The sequence below is a fragment of the Malaclemys terrapin genome, chromosome 1, assembly GCF_027887155.1.
Source record: "Malaclemys terrapin pileata isolate rMalTer1 chromosome 1, rMalTer1.hap1, whole genome shotgun sequence".
In the NCBI taxonomy this organism is placed as follows: domain Eukaryota; kingdom Metazoa; phylum Chordata; order Testudines; family Emydidae; genus Malaclemys; species Malaclemys terrapin.
The window spans coordinates 333,016,398-333,040,192 of record NC_071505.1 but is presented as its reverse complement, the minus strand read 5'-3'; the positions used below and the strand labels follow the sequence as shown (position 1 = coordinate 333,040,192).

Below are 23,795 nucleotides of genomic sequence, written 5' to 3'. Positions count from 1 at the left end.
ACTGTTCAGTATTTTTCCAGCTGGTGGTCTTCAAGCCTGCAATTATACTTTGAAAAATTGAGTCTCCTAACAGCATTGGAGGCTGCTGGCTACAGCTCTATTCAAGGCAGATCACTAGGTGAAAACGTGTGGGCACTTCATTACCAAATTAAGGTGTCTGAGGCCTGGTCTACCCTACACAAGTTGACCTAAGGCAACTTACTTCTACTTAATTAGGTTAGTGTACAATACACCCTTATCCCACGGATGTGAGGCTATGTCCTCACGGGGGGAGGGGTCAATTAAAGATACGCAAAGTCAGCTACGCTATTCGCGTAGCTGAATTCAACGTATCGGAGCCGACTTACCCCGCTGTGAGGACAGCGGCAAATCGACCTCCGCAGCTCCCCCATCGATGGTGCTTACTCCTATCTCTGCTGGTGGAGTACAAGCGTCAATTCAGGGATCGATTGTTGCGTCCCGCCGAGATGCGATAATTCGATCCCCGAGAGATCAATTTCTACCCGCCAATTCAGGCGAGTAGTGTAGACCTGCCCTGAGTGTCTTACTACACAGACATAACTCCACCACCTCCATGAGAGTTGTAGGGCTTATGTCAATGTAATGAGGGGAATGCAGTGTGTAGACACTCCATTACTTAAGGCTTTGTCTACACCAGTGGTTCTCAGACTTTTTGTCCTGGCAGCCCCTGTCACAAAGCACACCTCTGTTTATAAATTAAACTTCTTTATATTTAACAGATTTGTTAATATCACTTTTCACAGCAGACTTGCTAACTAGCTGGGCAGCATGTACTCATGACCCACACATAATAACCTTGCAACCCCCTGAGATCTCCAGTTTTAGAACCCTTGGTCTACACTAGCACTTTTTTCAGTAAAACTTGTCAGGGTAGGGGGGGACACCACCACCACCTCCCTGACCAACATAAGTTTCACCAACAAAAACGCTGATGGGGACAGCGCTGTCGGCAGGAGAGGCGAAAGCCAGGGGGCAGATGGGCTCCCAGCGTGGAGCTGAGAGGCCTGGCTCTCAGCCCTCTGCACTGCCCCCTCTTCAGTCAGTGGAAGCACTCCTGGTGAGGATGCGCACCACTGACGGACGGAGGGTAGTGTGGACATCACTTACTGTGGTGGCTGTAAGTCAACCTACCATTGGTCAGCTTAGGGCTGCAGTGTATGTATGCCCAGAGAGCTACAGAATGAGTGAGGTAGAGTGTAGATGTTGTGGTCTCAGAGTAGAGTTTTATGTATTTTTTTCCCCTCTAGGTTCTGTCCAACTGTAACTTTCCCACCTGATGAGAAAGTGAATTTGCACAAGTGTGGGGGTGGGAGAAGAAATGTCACATGTAAAGAAAGATGGACAAAGGGCTACATCTGTGTGTGAAAGATTCTACCTGTGAACTCACAATGCAAATATTTTGCCTCCCTCAGGTTCTAACATTGGTAGGTTTTGAAGACTGCTCTAATGAGGCTGTCTGGCAAAACAAGTGTGCTAAGAAAATACAGATCTTTGGCTATCTTCAGCTTCAGAATGAAACAAAGTTCTTTGGAATTGCTTTTACTAATTTAGAGAGCATCAGTTAGAGTACCTGTGCACCAAAGGTTATGTGGTCACAGCCCTTACTAGGCCTCTCAGGGGAGCAAAATGGCATAGGGCCCTTCTCAATCTCTTGTTTAAGCCTGCTCAAATTGTGACTCTCCGGGGAGCGCCCTGGCTACCGGTGTGACACAACCTGCTGCAAATAAGTAGCTGGAGAGGAAGCATGGAGTTCGCTCCACCCCCATTCCCCAACCCTTTACTACTCAGGCAGCTCGGGAGGAACCAAGGGCTCTATGAAAAATTGAATTAGCTTACTCCTTCCCCAGAGCAAGGGGGGAGGGGAGAAATCATGAATCATGGTTTGTTTGCAGGTCCGCTCCTGCGGCAGAGCAGCTACACCCTACCATTTATTCCAGACAGATTGTAAAGTTACAGTCTAGCTCCAAATGCAATTTAGGTCTGAACTACTTAGGTTCTGTCTACACTACTAAGCTTGTAATACGTTTGGATTCACATGCAACATGGTGAATACTCCATTACTACCATGGTAGCTACGTGGCATCCCTTTCTCTAGAGTCCTGGGCTAGAACAGGATTATCTTCCTGAAATTAGTTCATAATACTGTTAATTTGCGGTACAGATTGGACCCCCTCATTCTTGTGTAACCAGTTTGCCTAGTCCCCTTTCCTCACAACTCTGTGTGCAGCAGGCCTTCCCGGAATCCATTGAACCATATGCTGTTGATGCTGCTTTGAGGGCATGTCCTCCAGGCAGTCTGTACCTTTCTGAGGCATTATGTCTCAGACAACCTGCTGCAACTAGGTAGCTGGAGAGGAAGCATGGAATTGGCTCCACCCCCACCCCCACCCCAGTGCATTTTTCCTCAATGCATGGATAGAAACATAGTTCGGCAGCAATGTAATTGTGGCCATGTGATGGTTGCCCTCTTGGCTGACATACCAGGCATGGAACCAGGGAGCTTCAGCACTAAGCGCATGAGCTGCTCCAGATAGAGCTAAAGTTCTGTAATTAGGGGCTTTTAATTACTCATATCCTCTGTGAATTGGGCACAAAGAGGATGTATAACATTCACCCATGGGCTACAAACTCACAAAATTGGTTTGTGCACATGTAATCCACACTATCAGCATAGCTTTTTGTCCTTCTCTTGTAACTAGGCCACATAGAGAAGTTTGAGTTTGCTACTGGCTCTGTGCTAATGGACCGGATCCTTGAGCTCAGGCAGAGGTGCATGCCTTGCGATCCTAGGCCAGTCCCTGTGCACTACCTGATTAGGTGTGTTACATGACTGTGCTATGGAAAAACCTGCCATGTGTTCAAAATTGTGCCTGTTGTAACTTGGTCAGATGAGTATGCCATAAACTGGTTGCAAAGACGACAGGGTGGACAGGCCCTAAAAAATATCTTCATGCATTCTTATGCCCCATCTATGCTAAATGGTACTGTATTTAACGATGGCAGTGCTGCTGCCATCTTATAACATGGATTGCATTTGTAGATGATGGGACCAAACTGGGCTATTGTGCATACCACTACAGCGTAGTTCCTTAATGCATTTATAACATCATTTGGACCAAGTTTAGACCTAACTAAGTTACGAACTAATTCATTTGAAGCACACTATTAAAACTTAAGTTTGCAGCATATTGTCATTGTGTTAAGTGATGGCATAGGTTATTAAGACAGTCACTTCCCCAAGGAATTTATAAGGTAAAAGCCAGGCACAGAAAGGCCAAGAATGGAAAGGGTTAGTTGACCTGAGTTTGAGAAGTAGTATTTCTCTTCACCTGCTTCTCCCCATTGTCTAGTAAAGTTGTGAACAAAGGGCCACTGTCCACTTTTTACTTCTTTTTGTAAAAGGAAAGCTGTAAAAGTCTACTCCAAAAATGCTTGACACCAGGTCTTGGATAAAAAAAAAGTATTGGCCCCTCAGGATCTGATTGCCAGCTGGAGCTCGTGTCTCTGATTCAGAATAATGTGTCTCTTAAGAGACTGAAGTGTTGGCAGGTAGTGGAATTAAGGTGTTAGTCACTTTATGTATTTTGACTACACATCATTTAACATTGTTCTGAAGGTAACAGGATAATCCAATTTTACTGTGCATTTTACTTCTCTGCTAAATGACTGGGTTGTGAAAAGGCTTCCATTTAGGAAGAAATAAATCTTTAAAAAGTTAACAAATGGGTACTGGACAAAGTTGTAGTTCAAGCAGGCTTGTGTTGTGTAAGCTTCCCCACACTCCAATTTATTAAAGTCCCAATCCAAAACAGGAAGAGACTGACAATTGTGCCAAATTGTGGGGTAGTTCTGTGACAGAAAAATGTAGACCGAGGACAAGACCTAGACCAACCAGAAGAGCTTCACTCTTGTCTGAAGTGGGATATGAGCGCTAGAGCTAATCTACACTACAAAGGTTTTGCTGGTACAGCTATTCCAGTATAGCCAGACAGCCAAAGCCCTCTAGCGAAGACGCAACATGTACTGGCAAAACAAGTTATTTTGCAGATGTAGTTAAACTACCTCCCCAGTATAACAAACTATGCTGGCACAAGGCTGTGTTTAGGGGGTAATAAGAACCTATATAAGAAAAAGCCCCAAATATCAGGACTGTCCCTATAAAATCAGGACATCTGGTCACCCTAGCTGTGTTGCTGGTCTAGCTGAATCTAAACAGGGTTTGTTTTGTTTGTTTTTTGCACCAGCATAGACATGTTGGTTAGGGGTATGGTTATTTGTAGGGTAGATCTGCCCTTAGTCTCCAGAGGTTAAAGGGCATAGATGCCAATTGTAATTTAAAAGAATTGAACCTGATTCATCTGGTTTGTTCAGGTGAGTTATCCTTATTTTACATTGATGTAAGGGGTGTAACAATCAGGCCTTTTGCCTTCATGTGTAATTAAATATGAACACAGCACACACTGATTCTTAACTATATGAACTTTAAGACATACAGTGCTAGATAAAATGGGTGTAGTTTTCCTTGTAAGTAGACTTTGTGTTGGGGGAGGGGCATTGTGTAAGACAAATCCAATAAACATTCAGTAGTTCCTTTTACTAACCAATGCTTGACTGGTGGAAGAAAGTCAAATTGCTAGACTCTTGAATAATAGCAACAAGTGACAATAAAATTCCCAAAGTAGTTCCAACCATAGCAAACCTGGGGTGTTTAATTCCTGTGTCATAACAAGACTCTGATTAGATAGCGCTTTGTGAAACTAGACAACAAATAAGCCAGAAATGAGCTTGAATCTCAGTTGGGATTCAAGTGTCCCCAAAGGGATGTTGGTTTTGACTCATGTCCAGACTTTTTTTTAAATGAACAAATTCCCCAACATTTAGCTAACTAATTTCCTCCACGGGAATCCTGTAGTCTGTAATAGTTATAAGGGTTATAAATTCTACATGCTCTACAAATATATTATAACCTATAATAGGGGGTGCTCGTGAGAGGTGAGTGTGACCCTGACAGAGTGTGTGCTCCTGCCTGCACTGTATGTGATGGGTCTTTGGTGACTCAGATCTCCAGTTGAGCCACACTCCGTATGTGAAATAAAAATTTCTTCCAAGGAAACAGTCTGACCGGGGGCCTATCCCAGTACCCCTCAGTTGGCCTTTCTTTCCCTGTAGCCCTCCCCTTGGCTCAGGCCCTTAATTAGTCTGGCAGGTTTTAAAATAGCCTCAGCCCTGGTACTGAGCAATACTCCAGGACTCACTCCCTGGAGCTAATGTTCTCCCCCTCTCTGGCCCTTTCAAGCCCCAGCTGTCCTGCTGGGTCACTAAAAGTTCTGTTCTGTTTCTGGGGTGCATCCAAATTCAGGTCACTTTCCCAGAGGCCGGAGGGACAGGACCTGGGCCCACCCTCTACTCCAGGTCCAAGCCCAGGGTCCCTAAAGATAGCAGCCATCTGCCATGTTAATTTAACCGAGCTGCATTGCTGCTATGATTTCCTGGGCCACTACCCCACAGCCCTAGCATGTTCTTCACCCTTACCTCAGGTCCTTGTCCTGGTTGAGTTCCAGCCACCAGCCCAGAGCTCCTTGCTCCCTCCAATCTCTGCCAGCACTGCTCTGTCTGAGGACCTGTGGCTCCCTCAGCCAGTCAGGCACACCATCCACACTCCTTTAGCTCTAGTATGGAACTGATCTCAAATAGCCCCTGCAGCTCCTTTTATAGAGGCCAGCTAGGCCCTTACTGGTTGCTCCTTGCAGCCCCTTTCTGATTGGCTGTGTCCCACAAAGCCTCTCTAGGCAGCTTGGAAGACCCTCTCCACTGCCCTGTTCTGGAGTAGGGTCTGGCAGGGCCTCAAGGCCACCAGCAGGGGCCCTCATGGCCTGGTCCACCCTGCCACATGACTATTTTCATGCAAATGAATTTGTATAATGTTTTCAATTTTTTGAGTAGTTAGGCATTTTCCTTTCATGTTCTATATCACAGCTAAGTGTATCCACATTAGATAGGTGAAGAATAAGGGCTTGTCTACACTTGCAGTGCCACTGTAGCGCTTAGTGAAGATGCTACCTATGTCAATGGAAGAGCTCCCATTGGTGTAGGTACTCCACCTCCCCAAGATGATAGCTGTGTCAGTGGGAGAAGCCCTCCTATCAACATAGCACAGTCTACACTTGAGAGTTCGGTTGGTATAACTACGTTGCTCAAGGTTGTGGATTTTCCACATGCCTGAGCTATATTATACTAACATAAATTTGTAGTATTGACCAGGGCTGATTGGATACTGAATGTTGCCATTACAGGAGCAGTGAAGTGCAAAGCTGAGAGTAATCAGAGCTGGATTCAATTCCCAACTGTCATAGACTAACAATGGGCAAGTCCTTTAAACCTTGCTGGGCCAAATTTTGCTCTTGGTGACACCAATGCAAAGCCAGAGTTACTCTGTTGAACTCAGTTGTTTTATTCCAAGTTTGCACCCGTCTCTTTAATGGTAGAATTTGGCCTCTGGGTTTCATTAACCCTCTCTGTAAACTGGATCTAATAATGCTTAAACATCTTTGAAAAAACACTTGGAGATGAAAAGTGCTATGTATGTGCGAAGGGCTTGTCTACACTTACAGTGCAGCTCTGCTACTGTAGGGCTTAGTGAAGACGCTACCTACATCGATGGGAAACCTCCCAGCAGTGTAGGTATTCCAGCTCTCCAAGAGATGGTAGCTACGTCGATGGGAAAAGCCCTCCCTTTGACATTGTGTGTCTACACTTGGAGTTTGGACAGTATAACTGCGTTGCTCAGGGGTGTGGAAAATCCATGCCTCCTAAGTGACGTAGTTATACCAACATAGGTTTGTAGTGTAGACCAGGACTTGAGTATCTTAAGTCCTTGCATCTTTGGTATTGGTATATCAAAAACATTCCGTAGTGGCATCTCCAGCTCTTTAACTGGAGATACCTGTGTGAGGAGAAGAATCTTGTTTTCTTGACGTTAAATAGAACTCAGGTGCCGTTTGTTTCAAATGCTTCATGTAAAGATAGACAAACACAAAGTAGAACAATCACTCCAGTGTCCAGAGGCATAACACATCCACTATAAATACTTCAGGTATTTATGCAGTAGTGCCCAGTCATTTGGAATCATTCTCCCACTTTTCTAGAAGACAATGTGTCTTGCCTAATGTTCACTTGGCTTCTTTTCTCTGCATAGACCATGAGAATTTTAATTGGCCTTATATTTCAGAGCTAGTTTCACGCTTGATCATCAGTGGCAGTTTATAGAGATTTAGATGTTCTTTTTATACAGCTATGCTGAGGCAACCTTTGATGAATAGGGTCTGGGTGGGGTTTCTTTGACACAATGGGAGTAATTATTTCAACTTTAGTTTTTGGATGCCTGGTTTTCTATCAAAGATGGAGCATGAATATGCCACTAAAACACATGGCAAGATCAAAATTCTATTCTACGCACTCCTGCTCCCCCAGCCCAGAAAGGAAAGAAGATGACATATTACATATCCTTGATTAAAAAGGGTTTGCAAACCTTTGTTTATAATGTCAAGATCCAGTATAACTACCTTTGCTGGGAACTCACCAACCATAGATGTTGCAATGCAGTGCATCAGTTTTCACTAGACTGTACAAACTCTGCCTTGCTTTCAATAGTTGCTTCTCTTTAATGTGGGCTCAGGCATACAACATTGTGCATACACAACTGCAGTCCTTACAAATGTTTTCAAATAATTTGCCAAAAGAAGGGAATTAAAATAATAGAATGACTGGGTATTATCATAATGCACTAATGAGCGTACATGACTACAGCTTGTCCTTTTATTCGAAGTTTATCATGGAAGCAATCCCATTCCCCCAAATAAGAATTGTACTGTATGGACTTTCCTATAATGTCACAGTTTCAATAGCCAGAGATCTATCTTCAGAGGGGGCTTGTGGCACCACTACAGACAGAGCGTTTGCTTTTTCAAGCTCTTAAAATTGTTGTATCATCTTTCTCTCAATTGTCAACATCTTCATTAGTCAGCTCAAGTCCTCCCAGAGCCAAATTCACCCCTTGGGTGACTACAGGGAGGTCAATGGACAAACTGCCCTGGGGTGAATTTGATCAATGGTGTTTTTCCTCACCAAAATAAAAAGTTGACCAACAATTGAGACACAGGACACAGCCCATAAAATTCATCTTCTATGGACAATGACTATGGATGTCACTTTGAATATGAGAACAGGCATAGCATAGCTTCACACCATTGTTAAATCCAGGGCCTTAAAAAGATGCAGTAAGATTCACAAAATATACCCTGACATTTTAAAGCTAGGGACGCTGGTGATGCATTTTCAAATAAGATGAAGGTTTGACCTCGTGACCGCTAGTTTACAAGGCCAGTGCTCTAAGGCCGGGGCTGTTATTTACTATTCAAATTGTTTTGCTTAAAGAGTGGCAAGGAACCAGCTCCAGCCTCACAGAGCAAAGAGAACATGGATCATTTTAAGAGTCATAAATCTTCTTTTTAATATCTTCCCATAGAGCTTTACAACTCCCCAGGCTAAAGCACTTCTCAGAGATGTGTCATTAGCTTTTAAAACTGATGGTGCTAGTTTCTTTCCTACATCTGAGTTAGCCTAAGCCAGCCCTGACATTAGAATAGTCTAGTGGTTTCTGTAACTTACACCACTAGAGTATGGTCCCTTTGGGACTTTACACCAGAGGATGATTGTCAGAGCGGAGCTGTAAGGAGGTGTGAAGTTTATGTACATTACGTTAATTTTTTTCCTTTAAAAGATTAAGTATTTCTAAGTGTAACATTCCTAGTGTTTATTTTTTCAAATGTTTGTTACTTTTGACTTTGCAGTTACAGTGACATTTTAAGCTAAGAATAGAAACTTCTCAAGTTAAACATTTTAGACTTGAAAATTTAAGAAGAGACTGCTGAGAGATCAGTGATATAGTTCATCAGTTACTTTATTGCAGGGCTAACATAACTGCATGATATATGTCCATGCAACAAGGAAATCAATCTTCAGTATTCCAGCTCATAAGGAAATGAAACTTAGATACTAGTACTTTATTATTAAATCATTTATACACACAGCCCTTCTATAATATCAATAATATTGGGTGATTATCTCCATAAACACTTTTTCATTGTTACCGTAGTCCAAGAGGAAGTACTGTTAAAATCATCTTCTGAGGCCAGATTTATCATGCAGGGGCCCAGTCCTGCATACAGTTACTCATGCACATATTGCTATTATTCACCTTTGAAATCAGTGGGATTCCACAAGTAAGTAACTGCACATGCATGAGTACCTGTTTGCAGGATTCAGCTCCTCCTGGCTAGTGACCTGTTAGAAAGTTGGCTTTTCTGTTTTAAAGCATTTTGCATTAGGAAACATTGCTGGAGAATTTATCACATACTATCATAAAGAGTATAATGTATTATGTTCCACTGAGGATTTTTTTCCACAAAATTTAAGTCTTTTAATAAAGTTCAGGCAAAGATTCAAAGATACCTATGCCACATTTCACTTTAGTTACCAGTCACCAGCATGGAAGGGGCAATAAATTTGCTAAATTTTCCATACTAGATGCCAACTGTGGTCATTAAAATCCATTATAATTGGGGGCACAAGAAGCTGTAAGATTGGCCATGCTTACCCAAAAAGCTGAGGCCAAGGTGTTCAAAACTTCATACCAGAAGTTAGGCTCCTAAATCCATATTTAGGTATCTAAATAATCAGCCTAATTTTCAAAAGCGCTGAGCATCCAGTGGTTCCCATTGTGGGCAACTAGTACGGACTCAGTTGTAATAATAGCAGAAATTGGCCCTTAACATTAAACTTGCTGTAGCAGATCACATTTGTACCGTGTTCATGTCAGGAATAGGTCTGTCAACACAGAGCGTTCAGGCACCATACTGGAGACTACAATGCCCCCTCCACATTGGTTGCACACAGCAGATGTGCTCTGGCTCTGCATTCCACAAAGCATGAGGAGCATCAACTGCTTATACAAGGATGAGATTTCAAAGATAGCAAGCTATGGAGTCACTGATTTCCCTCTTCTGTGGATTTCTACCCCTCTGCACCTAGTTTCCCATTGCTTCTGTGCACTGGCAGCATCTCATTCACAGTAACTGGAAATAATCTCCCACTAGCTCTCCATTTCATTCCACTACCTGCCATCCTGCGCTGTATCTTTTCGGCAGCCCATTTGCTCTGCTTGCTTTCTACTGCTGGTACATATGCAAGTTGAAGATCTGTACAGACAGAGTGCACCAGGTAGAAATAGTGCAGGTAAGACCTGCATTCTTCTCAGGGATGTCTTTGTACTAAAGAGAGTGGACACCTGTAAAAACAGCTGAAACAAGGAGGAGAAGGCAGCCCCATATGACTACCTAGTTCTCTGCCAACCACCAGTGAATGCTCCACAAGCTGCCAATGGTTAGTGGACCACAATTTTGGATTGTGGGGTGTGACAGTCCCCAAGGTACAATCTGGACTGTTGAACAGCTGTATCCCCTCAATTCTCCCATCTGGGGTGCCTTTTACACTGCTTCACTGTGAGAGCAACCACTCCTGGTCAGCTCACACACACCCCCAGCATTCAGCATGTAAATCACTCCCAGCTCTATTCTATAGTGCGATAGCCAGCCAACCATGAATTACACTGCTAGACAACACCAGCAAACTCCCAGTCCTAGACTGTCGCCCAGAAATGTGCATCTTATAGTGCCTAGCACCCTCCTGGACAATACAAGCTCAGATAAAGTCTGTCATTTCACTAATAGAAAATGATATGCACAAATCTTGTTATCCCAAATGAAGTTTCCCAAACACTTCAATCTAAGTGCATACTGGTTTAGAGAAAATAATAAAACAAGTTTATTAACTACAGAAAGATAGATTTTAAGTGATTACAAGTAATAAGGCATAGAAGTCAGAATTGGAGTACTTGTGGCACCTTAGGCCTTGTCTACACTACGAGAGTAGTTCGATTTTACTTAAATCGAATTTTTGGAATCGATATTGCAAAGTCGAACGTGTGTGTCCACACTAAGGACAGTAATTCGACTTTGTGAGTCCACACTAACGGGGAAAGCGTCGACATTGGAAGCTGTGCACTGTGGGCAGCTATCCCACAGTTCCCGGAGTCCCCGCTGCCCATTGGAATTCTGGGTGGAGCCGCAAATGCCTTCTGGGTAAAAAAAATGTGTCCAGGGTGCTTTTGGGTAACTGTCGTCATCCGTCCATCACTCCCGCCCTCCCTCCCTGAAAGCGCCGGCGGGAAATCAGTTCGCGCACTTTTCTAGTCAGTGACAGCGCGGACGCCACAGCACTGCGAGCATGGAGCACACTGCGACCATCGCTGCAGTTGTGGCCGCTCTCAACGCCTCGCAGCTTATCATACACCTTTCCCTGAGGCAGATGCAGATAAGTCAGGCGAGGAGGCTACGTCACCGCGGTGATGGCCTGAAGTCTGAGAGTAGCACAGACCTCTCAGAAAGCAGGGGACCCAGCGCCGAGGACATCACGGTCGCAATGGGTCATGTTGATGCCGTGGAACGGCGATTCTGGGCACGGGAAACAAGCACTGAGTGGTGGGACCGCATAGTGCTGCAGGTCTGGGATGAATCCCAGTGGCTGCGAAACTTTCGCATGCGGAAGGGAACTTTCCTGGAACTTTGTGAGTTGCTGTCCCCTGCCCTGAAGCGCAATGACACCCGGATGCGAGTAGCCCTGACTGTCCAGAAGCGAGTGGCCATAGCCCTCTGGAAGCTTGCAACGCCAGACAGCTACCGGTCAGTCGCGAACCAGTTTGGGGTGGGCAAATCTACTGTGGGAGTTGTTGTGATGCAAGTAGCCAAGGCAATCGTTGATGTACTGCTGCCAAAGGTAGTGACCCTGGGAAACGTGGAGGCGATCATAGATGGCTTCGCAGCGATGGGATTCCCAAACTGCGGTGGGGCCATAGATGGAACTCACATCCCTATCCTGGCACCGGACCACCAGGCCAGCCAGTACATTAACAGAAAGGGCTACTTTTCCATGGTGCTGCAAGCACTGGTGGACCACAGGGGACGTTTTACAAACATCTACGTCGGATGGCCGGGCAAGGTTCATGACGCTCGTGTTTTCAGGAACTCTGGTCTGTTTAGACGGCTGCAGCAAGGTATTTACTTCCCGGACCACAAAATAACTGTTGGGGATGTGGAGATGCCTATAGTCATCCTCGGGGACCCAGCCTACCCGCTAATGCCCTGGCTCATGAAGCCCTATACTGGCGCCCTGGACAGTGAAAAAGAACTCTTCAACTACCGGCTGAGCAAGTGCAGAATGGTGGTGGAGTGTGCTTTTGGCCGTCTCAAGGGGAGATGGAGAAGCTTGCTGACTCGCTGTGATCTCAGCGAAACCAATATCCCCATTGTTATAGCAGCTTGCTGTGTGCTCCACAATCTCTGTGAGAGCAAGGGGGAGACCTTTATGGCGGGGTGGGAGGTTGAGGAAAATAGCCTGGCTTCTGATTACGCACAGCCAGACAGCCGGGCGATTAGAAGAGACCAGCGGGACGCGCTGTGCATCCGGGAGGCTTTGAAAGCTAGGTTCCTGAGTGAGCAGGGTAACCTGTGACTGTAAAGTTTGTGTACAGAGAAGCCGAACCTGCCCCCGTTTCTTTACCCAGTTAATGTTGACTATCCTCTCCAGTTACATACCCCCTTCTCCCCCCCTTCCAACACACGTTTCGAAATAAAATCAGTTCTACTTTGTTAATGAACACCGTTTTCTTTACTACTGTTTTCGCGGGAATTTTTTAAAACTGGGACGCGGATTGTGGTGCGGAGCGGGTGTAGTGTAGTGACGCAAAGAAAGCTTCTAAACTCAAGGATTGACAGGCTCCGCTGTGGTGGGCTGGTTCTTTCAACGGAGCCTGTCACCCCTCCTGATCGGGACTGTGTGTATGGGGGGGCTATGTGACTTTGTGGCAGGGGGAGGACGGTTACAGATCTCCTGCTGTGTGGCTCTGTGATCCTGCATAAGGACCGCCGCTTAAGATCTGTAACTGCCCTCCCCCGCCACAAAGTCACAGAGCAACCCACCCCCCACTACAGAACATGAAAACCACCTCCCAGACTGACCAGGGCAACTAGTCACTGCACTGTGTATGTGCCCTGCTGCTGTACCTGCCCCCGCCTATGTACCCTGCCAAAGGTGACTGTCCTGTCCAATTACCATCCCCCTTTCCCCCCCTCCTCCAAAAGAACATGATGGAAACATTAGTTAACAGAAACATATTTTTTATTATCAACTACACATGGAACTGGGAGGTGAAACTTGGACGGGGGCTTGTGTCAGGCGGGAAGGAAAGAACTTGTCAAATTTTGGGGAATGAGAGCCTTCTGCTACTAGAGCTCTCTGCAGGGGTGGAGTGAGAGTTTGTGTGGACTCTGCCGCCTCTCCTTCTGTGCACTTTGGGTGAGGGGGGTATGGGACTTGGTGGCGGGGGAGGGCGGTTAGAGATGGACTGCAGTGGGGCTCTGTCCTCCTGCCTCCGTTCCTGCAGAACATCCACAAGGCGCCGGAGCGTGTCCGTTTGCTCCCTCAGTAGTCCAAGCAGGGTTTGAGTCGCCTGCTGGTCTTCCTGCCGCCACCTCTCCTCCCGATCCATGTTTGCTTGCTGCATTTGGGACAAGTTCTCCCGCCACTGGGTCTGCTGTGCTGCCTGGGCTCGGGAGCAGGCCATAAGCTCTGAGAACATGTCCTCCCGTGTCCTCTTCTTCCTATGCCTAATCCTCGCTAGCCTCTGGGAGTGTGATGCCAGGCTAGGTTGTGAGACAGTCGCAGATGGGGCTGTGGGAATGGGAAAAAGGGAGTGAATTCCTCAGAAAGATAAATGTAGTTGTGAACAAAGAACATAGTCTTTCTCTGTGAACAAGACCATGCACAGCACCTATCACATGCGCACTCAGCACAAGGTCGAATTCTCGGCCTTCGCATTCAGTGCCTGGGGTCTTGCACAGCACATTTGAGAACCGTGTCAGGACAACGGAATTTCTGTTGCAGGCAGACATGGTAAGCCGTAGACTCGTGGCAGCTTAAAACTTTAATATTAGCAATGGCCTCATTTCACATTGAAATCAATGTCGGTCCCTGCTGCCAGCAATCCGGCAAGCAGGAACTCTGCTCCTGTCCCACACCCTCGCGGCTGTCCCCGGGAACGATCCCTTTCGGCTGCCCCTCTCCCGCCTCCACCGCGTGGCTGCAAACCAGCGGTTACAGTTCTGTAAAGGAACGGTAAAGCAGTCCCAACACTAACATTCCCCTACCTCATTCAAAGCAGGTCACCATGAGCGACATCACCCTCATGAGGATCTCTGACAGCGAGAAAGAGAGAATGCTCCGGGAAAGCCTCCAAAGACCAGGGCCGTATGCCGCCCTGCTGTGCAGAGCAATGATTCCCGAGTACTTGCTTGTCTCGTGGCGAGGCAACGTGTCGTACTACGGAGGACCCAATAAGGCCGCTCTCCCCAATTCAGGAACCTAATGCAACGGATTTCCAATTACCTCCAGGAGAGCTTCCTCGAGATGTCACAGGAGGATTTCTGCTCCATCCCCGGACATATAGACCGCATTTTACTCTAGCTGCTGTAGCAGTGACTAAACAGTAGAGCGGCTTGGGCAGGACAATCATGCAAAACTGGACATTGCTAGATTTTTTTTTCAATAGTTGCACTGCCCATGACTGAACCGTTAAGCGCCTAGGGCAAACTAATCATGAGAAACCCATTTTTTTAATTGTTAATATTCCTGTTCTGTTAAAAATAAATGTTTAGATGTTTACAACACTTACTGGCTGATCCTTCCCCAGATTCTGTGTCCGGGGTAACGGCTGGGGACGGTTGGTAGGGGATCTCTGTAAGGGTGATGAAGAGATCCTGGCTGTCGGGGAAACCAGCGTTGTGAGTGCTGTCGACTGCCTCGTCCACCTCTTCTCCTTCCTCATCTTCCCCGTCCGCTAACATGTCCGAGGATCCGGCCGTGGACAATATCCCATCCTCAGAGTCCACGGTCACTGGTGGGGTAGTGGTGGCGGCCGCACCTAGGATGGAATGCAGTGCCTCGTAGAAACGGGATGTCTGGGGATGGGATCCGGAGCGTCCGTTTGCCTCTTTGGTCTTCTGGTAGCCTTGTCTCAGCTCCTTGATTTTCACGCGGCACTGCGTTGCATCCTGGCTGTATCCTCTCTCTGACATGTCTTTAGAGATCTTCTCGTAGATCTTTGCATTCCGTTTCTTGGAGCGCAGCTCGGAAAGCACGGACTCATCACCCCACACAGCGATGAGATCCAAGACTTCCCGATCAGTCCATGCTGGGGCCCTCTTTCTATTCTGAGATTGCACGGCCATCACTGCTGGAGAGCTCTGCATCATTGCCAGTGCTGCTGAGCTCGCCACAATGTCCAGACAGGAAATGAGATTCAAACTGGCCAGACAGGAAAAGGAATTCAAATTCAAATTTTCCCGGGGCTTTTCCTGTGTGGCTGTTCAGAGCATCCGAGCTCGTACTGCTGTCCAGAGCGTCAACAGAGTGGTGCACTGTGGGATAGCTCCCGGAGCTATTAGCGTCGATTTCCATCCACACCTAGCCTAATTCGACATGGCCGTGTCGAATTTAGTGCTACTCCCCTCGTCGGGGAGGAGTACAGAAGTCGAATTAAAGAGACCTCTATATCGAACTAAATACCTTCGCGGTGTGGACGGGTGCAGGGTTAATTCGATGTAACGGCGCTAACTTCGACATAAACGCCTAGTGTAGACCAGGCCTTAGAGACTAACAAATTTATTAGAGCATAAGCTTTCGTGGACTACAGCCCACTTCTTCGGATGCATATAGAATGGAACATATATTGAGGAGATATATATACACACATACAGAGAGCATAAACAGGTGGGAGTTGTCTTACCAACTCTGAGAGGCCAATTAATTAAGAGAAAAAAAACTTTTGAAGTGATAATCAAGCTAGCCCAGTACTGTCTGTACAACTCCCACCTGTTTATGCTCTCTGTATGTGTGTATATATATCTCCTCAATATATGTTCCATTCTATATGCATCCGAAGAAGTGGGCTGTAGTCCACGAAAGCTTATGCTCTAATAAATTTGTTAGTCTCTAAGGTGCCACAAGTACTCCTGTTCTTCTTTTTGCGGATACAGACTAACACGGCTGCTACTCTGAAACAAGTCAGAATTGGTTACTAGAAAATAAAAGATAAAATGCAATTTATATCTAACTTAACAAGTTAAATGAATTCAAAGAAAAGGTTTATCTCACCACATGCTCTAGCAGTCTTACTGGCTGTACCCCTTTCAGCCAGGATCCCTCCCACAATTTGGTGTTAATTTCCTTGTCCTTCTGATGTTTTTGACGGTGTGAGCACTGAGCAGAGAGAAAGGGAGGAGTGATTTGGGGCATCTGTTCTACATTCGTATATCCTTTCCTCTTTTCTGAGAATCATCTCCAGCTGGGGCTCAAGAGACAGCAAGTTTGTGAGGATGGAAACTGCCAGCTTTTTCTGTGCCAAAATGTAGAGTTCTTACTTAGACTGTTTTTCCTGCCAACAAATGGCCGCTTAACAAGGTGATGATCCATTTGATTTTGTTGACTGGCTGAGGTGTCAATTTGCCTTTTGTCTCTAAGGAAATGGTTTATGGCTGCTTTTCTAAACTTGGAGCATGTCTCAATAATGTTATACAACAGTATTTTATAACTTTACATACAGTGTTGCCACACATATTTTACCAGGACAATAATGATCAGCAAATGATGAGTTTTCACATGATACCTCACAAGGCATACTTTGTGCAAAATGTATCATAGTCTTGTAAAAAGGGTGAACATAGGGATACGGATGGTCACATGGAGAGCAGAGGTAAGCTAGAAAATAACTGGCTGATCACTCATTTCTGTTGTAGTAGTGACCCCAATCAGTGGTTAGGGCCTCCTTGTACGAAATAAATTACACAAAGACAGACCCACTCCACAAAGCTCACAATCAAAGATTTAGACAACAAAATACAAAATGTGAATAAATAGACAAATGAGAGGAGCAGGGGACAGGAGATCAAGGTTATAGTAGAGACAAGTGCGTGTGACGGGGTTACACTGGGTATAATTTACATCCAAATTTGCAATGACGCCTCCAGAATTGTTTTCCAAAGAGACCTATGGAAAATAAGCAGCAGTATTTACAGTATTCGTTTAATATTTTAACTGGTTCTGCACTTTGTTTTTGTTCCCTGTTCATAAACTGGGGGATATTCTCTGTGTGCCCTTGCCCTGATGACTTGTTAATATACATCAACTTTCAGGTTATTGACCTGGTCTGTGATTTATAAAATTCCTGCTTTTCATTGGCAATTATGAAGTGAAGTATATGATCAGTTATGAACCCTTTAGTCCTCCCTGTTCAGGTTGTTCCTTATATACGTTAAGACCTATAACATTTGATTCAGTGATGTTGGGCCACAAATTTTTCCTTGAATAAGCCACAACGTTATGAATTTGGAATGAATTATTGCCTTTTCCCAGGGAAAAATTGTTTGGGTTACACTACTGTTGATTTTAACTATAATAAATTGCTTAGAAACAAGCTGTGTGGTCTGAATTACTAAATTCTTGTGACTAATTACTTGCGTTCATTACGAGCTCTGGTCTTTAGTTTTCCAAGCAAAGTTAAATGATACCACTGTTTTATCTTTTCCCCTTTCTTTCAGGAGGCAGACTCTTGTTTACAGATGTTGTTTTAGTTTTGTCATGGAATCATAGATCCCTCTACACAGCCAGATTGAGCGTATCAGGGAATTGTGTTCTAGCACCTCAATCATGTTAGAACAGATTGTCTTGGCTAGGTAGACAGGTCCTGTAAAGATTAGGACTAAACTTATTCAAATCAATGGAGTTATATCAAGGATGAACTTGCTGTTAGGATTGAAACCCAACCCTAAAACATGTTTATAACGTGACTTTGTACCATTTGCATAGACAAACTGAATTGTTTTATAATGCAGTGTAAATCTTGATCCTTCTATTCAACATAGACAATTCACCTGTGGAGACCTGCATCCCAGTGAGTAGCACCTGGAAAGATCGCTTCAGTCATTTACTTAGATCTCCCGGCAGTGTGCAGGACGTCACACTATCTCATTTCCAGGGACAGTTTATTATGCCCATATTTGAATCCTGTGGAACCCATAACTAATGATTAATTTGGATAAAGGGAAAATGGGATGCAAGTTCCAAATGACTTCAGATCCTTGTATATGGCTTTCATTCCACTAAGGCCTTGTCTGCACCAGGGAAACATCTGAAAAAATTCCTATAGTTGATAACACTGATAGTTGATATCAGCTGCACCACTATTAGCGACACGGGAAGTACAGTCATCAGCCACTGACAGTTGTCAGCATCATGTCATCTAATATAAACCAATTTGGAGCAAGCCTAAGTTCTTGTCTACATGAGGAAGTTGCAACAGTTTAATTAAATAGCTTTAAAAAAGTTTAGTTAAACTTGTGCAAAACCCTATGTAGATTCATTTATTTCAGTTTATTAGTTTAGTTTAGTTCATATTGGTAAGGGTTTGACTTAAGCTAACTCTATATAAGCCACTGTAAAAACAAAATACTAGTGTCTACCTAGGGTTTTGCACTGGTTTAATTACACATTAACTGGGTGCAAGTTTGCATGTAAACGCTTTTAGATCATTTTAGCTAAATCCATTTTTTAGCAGATTAAGGCCTTGGGTAATATTTGCAAAAGCACCAAAGTCCCATTTTCAAGAAGCACTTAGGAGCCAAACTTTCATTCAAAATCAGTGATAAGCGCCTAAGTGACTTCTGAAATGGGATTTAAGCTCCTAAATCACTCTTATGCTCTTTTGAAAATTGTATCCTTTATCTTCAAACACATTTACACTGGTTTAACAAAACAGGTGCAAACCTGTGTGGATACTCATCTGTGTTCAAGAATGGCCTATTTCAGCTTACCTTAAACACTGCAAAAATCATGATTTCTGTAGTGCCCTGGTTCTAGGGCTGCATTTAGAGTGTGAACACAGGCAGCAAGGTTGATTCGCAAACTGACGCAATCATTGGAGACCCAATGCCAGACATGTGGTTGTTAATTTCTTGCTGTCACGGGACAACCTTCTGATTCATCTCTTGAATGATACCATGATTAAACCAGTTGTCTTACTGATCATTGGAGTGTATGTAGCTGATACTATACGAATTCAAGAATAATCCAGATGCCAGTTATGAGATGTAGCCTCCATAAAGGCTCCAGAAGCTGCTCCCACAGGAAAAATGAAAGACGATGGAATGGGGAAAGTGTGACATCACTGGAAGGGAAGAGCCAGCAATTTTCCATGCAGCTCGAGATTTTCACTAAGCTGAATGGGTTGCATTAGAGATGCTGACAATTCACAATTGTTTTATTGAAATGTGGAAGTTTTCAGCGTTGTTGACAAGGGGAAATAGGCATATGATATGCTGCTTTTTCCTTTTAAAAGCCACATTCAACTTTCACAGCAGGACCTTACTTGATTGGAGGAACTTGCTGTCAAAGTCAGTGAGGAAGGAGTCATAAAAGTGAGCTTTAGCAATAGAGGATTTATGACATAGTGGAATAGAATTTTGGAGGGGCTAGTTCTGCTTAGAAAATGAATTTGTTATCCACGTTAACCCCAAAACAAGTTTTATCCTTGTCTCACGCTCTCTGCTAATGCCTTTTTCTCAAAATTAAGATGTTTCTCTTTTTCTTGGCCTTTCACATGAGGATTTACCAAACCAGAAATGTCTTATGGGTGTACATTTTATAATCCAATAATTTTATATTGCAGGGCTAAAACATCCAATAGAACAAACCAGGATTCTAATGTTTGCAGTGTTGTTTTAGCCATGTTGGTTCCATGGTATTAGAGAGACAAGGTGGGTGAGATGATAACTTTTATTGGACCAACTTTTTTTGGTGTAAGAGACAAGCTTTCAGGTTAACACAGGTCACCTGACAAAGAGCTCTGTGTAGCTAGAAAGCTTATCTCTTTCAACAACAGAAGTTGGTCCAATAACAGATATTACTTCATCCACCTTGTCTCTCAGTATTCTAGTGATCACTTGTTATTAACTGATTTTCATTTACTCTTCTACAATAGATCTTTTCAGCTGTTATAGACTTTGGGCAAAACAACCAATACACATATGAAAGTTGCTAAAATAAAGGAGAGAAAAAACACATAGTGACATGACAAACACATCTAAAATATAGTTTCCCATATAATGAACATTAGCAGATGTGAGGGGCCTTGCAGATTGGCTTCCAAGTGGAGGAGAAATCAGTCACATGGAGTTTGGATATGCTCTAAGTGTAATTTGTTTTATTTACACACATATACAAGTCCTGGAACAGTGGTGATCTTATACAGACACAGAACAATCTCATCTTTCAGGATTCTCAGCCCAATGCCAGTGCCCGGTTCCTGTGGAGCAACTCTTCCCCAACAACTGAGAGTTCTCAGTGGGCAAAATTTAGCATTCCGCGACCGCGGTAGAACTGAAAAATTATATACTCCAGGTAATGGAAACTTTTTCAAATTTGTTGAATACTTAGCTTTGTTTGATCCAGTCATGAAAGAGCATCTATGTAAAATAAGTGAGGATGAAACACAGGTTCATTACTTAGGAAAAAATATGCAGAATGAACTGATTCAAATCCTAGCAAATGCCGTTAAAAAGAAAATTGTAGAAGCTGCCCATTCTGCAAAATACTTTTCAATAATACTGGACTGTACACCAGATGTGAGTCATGTTGAACAAATAACGATCATTCGTTTTGTGGATATGGAAAAGTCTGCAGATGAAGATAATGTTGAAGTGCTCATGAAGGAACATTTTTTGGGTTTTGTACCACTGAAGGAGCCGACTGGAGCATTTATGACAGAAACTATTCTACAAGAGCTTGAAACAATGTCATTATCTGTTGAAAACGTACGTGGCCAAGGCTATGATAATGGGAGTAATATGAAGGGTAAACACAATGGTGTGCAAAGGAGAATGATGGAAATCAATCCTAGGGTCTTTTTCGTTCCTTGCAGTGCACATTCTCTGAATTTAGTTGTCAATGATGCTGCTAGATGCTGTTTGGAGGTAAGCAGTTTCTTTGACCTGGTGCAACATGTTTATGTGTTTTTCTCAGGCTCAACACGCCGTTGGGAGATTCTGACTCGCCATGTGAATTCTCTAACTGTAAAACCACTTAGTCAGACAAGATGGGAGAGTTGCATTGATGCTTTGAAGCCTCTTCGCTATGAACTTGCAAACATTTATGATGCCCTAATTGAAATTTCTGATGATACTACCTTTACTGGATCATCTGGCAATATGGCATGTTCAGATGCAGAAGCTCTGCAAATGGCCTTTCCAAGTCCAAATTTGTGACTTCACTCATTTAGTGGTATAATATCCTATTTGAGATTAACCTCACCAGTAAGCAGCTTCAGGAAAAGAACTTGAACATACATTCTGCTATTCAAAAACTTCAGCAAACTAAAAATATTCTGGAGGAATTCAGAAGTGATGAAGGGGAGGGATAGCTCAGTGGTTTGAGCATTGGCCTGCTAAATCCAGGGTTGTGAGTTCAATCCTTGAGAGGGCCACTTAGGGATATGGGGCAAAATCAGTACTTGGTCCTGCTAGTAAAGGCAGGGGCCTGGACTCAATGACCTTTCAGGGTCCCTTCCAGCTCTATGAGATAGGATATCTCCATTGGAGAAAAGGAAAAAAAAAAAGGAGGGGGGGTTCAAAAGAACACTGGTACATTCTCTCGAGCTTGCCGAAGAAACAGACTTTCTGACAGAAGTTGAGCCAGTTTGCATTCAGCAAAAGAAACATTAGTTTTCGTATGAAGGATGAGAGACACCCATTCAGAACCCAAAACAAAGGTTCAGAGTGAATTTCTACTTCACAGTCCTTGATACTGCTATTCACTCAGTTGACAAAAGATTTCAACAGATGCAGCAGCTAGAGTCAGTATTTAGCTTTCTATATGATATCCACAGCTTGCAAAAGAAAACAGCAAAACAGATAAGAGAATTTTGTATAAAACTGGAGTCAGCGTTGACTCATGAAAATTCAAAAGACATTGATGCTACAGATTTGTGAAGTGAGCTTCAGGCTTTTACAAGACAACTTAGGAAACATTCCACTCCTGAAGAAGTGCTGAAGTTTATTTGTGAAAATAAACACAGTTTTCCAAACATTTTTATAGCTCTACGCATTCTTTTAACTTTGCCAGTTTCCGTAGCTAGTGGGCAACGTAGCTTCTCAAAGTTAAAATTGATAAAAACATCTGCGTTCAACAATGGTGCAAGGGAGACTTGTTGGACTTGCCACAATGTCAATAGAGCATGAAATAGCTGGAAAACTAAAAAGATCTAAAAGAACTAGTGACTGAATTTTCAAAACTTAAAGCAAGAAAAGTCATGTTTTAAGAGCACAGAGTGTTTTTTATTCAGAGTGTTTTGTAAATACAGGTTAAAGTTCATTGAGGAGTTTTCTTATTTCTTTCTATATTGGATGTGGTGGTAATGGCAGTTAAAGCAGGATAGCATAATGGATGATTTTGGATTTATAATAATAAAAATTAAAAATTTTAATGCAGTTTTATTTGAATCGGACTGAAATATCATCTAGCTGTCGTGTACAAATCTATTCTGAAAATTTTGTGTCTCTATTTTATCTGATCTCAGAAACATTGGTTGGACAGATGGACCGATGCACAAACCAAATAATTAAGCCTCTGTTTTAAAAAAATGCTTAAAAAACATTAAAAGGAAAAAAGGGGCAAAATATTTCCCAGTTTACCAAAAACTTCAGCCTAGATCTGCCCTTGGGGTTTGGGGTTAGGGGGGCGCCGATTGCATGGTTCGCCTAGGGCACCAGTTGCTGGCAGCTAGTCTAGGGCCGCCCCTGGTATTTACTAATGTATTTGTACCTCACTTTTGCCTGTTCCACATAGTGTGGGTGGACCAATATCTACACTTGCTTACCTCTGTCTGGCAGCATCAAAATAGAAACAGGTAAAAATAAAAAGTGTAAAAAGGAGAATCAAGAGTTTCTGTAAACCAAAAGGAAGAGCCAGCTATAGACAACATGAAGGGATTAAATTTTAACAATATAGTAATGTGACTGCTTTGCTGATGAGTTCCACTGCAGTTCCTGTTCTGCAACACAAGAAAGCATCATTTTTTAAAGCACCAAAAATCCTCCAAAAGCTCTTCAGTAGCAATGTGCATGTGGTATCAATGGGGGGTAGATTTTGCTCCATGGACTGCTCCTAGCAAGTTCCACAGCACTGAAGTGGTTCATTAGAGACCAGATGGAATTCCCATTTCATCCTTCACTCAAGTACATTAAAAGTTATCCCAAACTACCTAAATAAAATATGGTCAAGTATAAACCCTGCCTACTCAAAGTAACAAATAGTCAGGATCCGGCTAGGAATGTATCCAGATCCCATCTCATTTAGAATGTATTCATACTATGATTATAATAATATATTCAGATTTATCCAATGAGCCTCATATAATTAAAGAAATTCTATAATTCATCATATTAGGGATTATTAACAGGCAGGTGCATACTTCATAGCTTCTGCAGGCTGCTGAATTTACTGAACACACCCAGGGCTGCTTGCATTCCTCCATTCCACCCCACCAGCTCCCT

At 43.6% G+C, this 23,795-nt stretch overlaps 1 protein-coding gene across 1 annotated transcript; it reads right to left on the bottom strand.

Annotated features, from left to right (window-relative positions):
• Positions 1-13,365: 13,365 nt before the first annotated feature.
• LOC128831130 (uncharacterized) lies at positions 13,366-15,292 on the bottom strand. Its single transcript, XM_054017290.1, has 2 exons — positions 14,867-15,292; positions 13,366-13,866 (listed from the first exon to the last, which is right to left on the bottom strand). The coding sequence occupies exons 1-2, from the start codon at positions 15,267-15,269 to the stop codon at positions 13,391-13,393; spliced, it is 879 nt and encodes a 292-aa protein (XP_053873265.1). The 5' UTR covers positions 15,270-15,292; the 3' UTR covers positions 13,366-13,390.
• Positions 15,293-23,795: the final 8,503 nt, after the last annotated feature.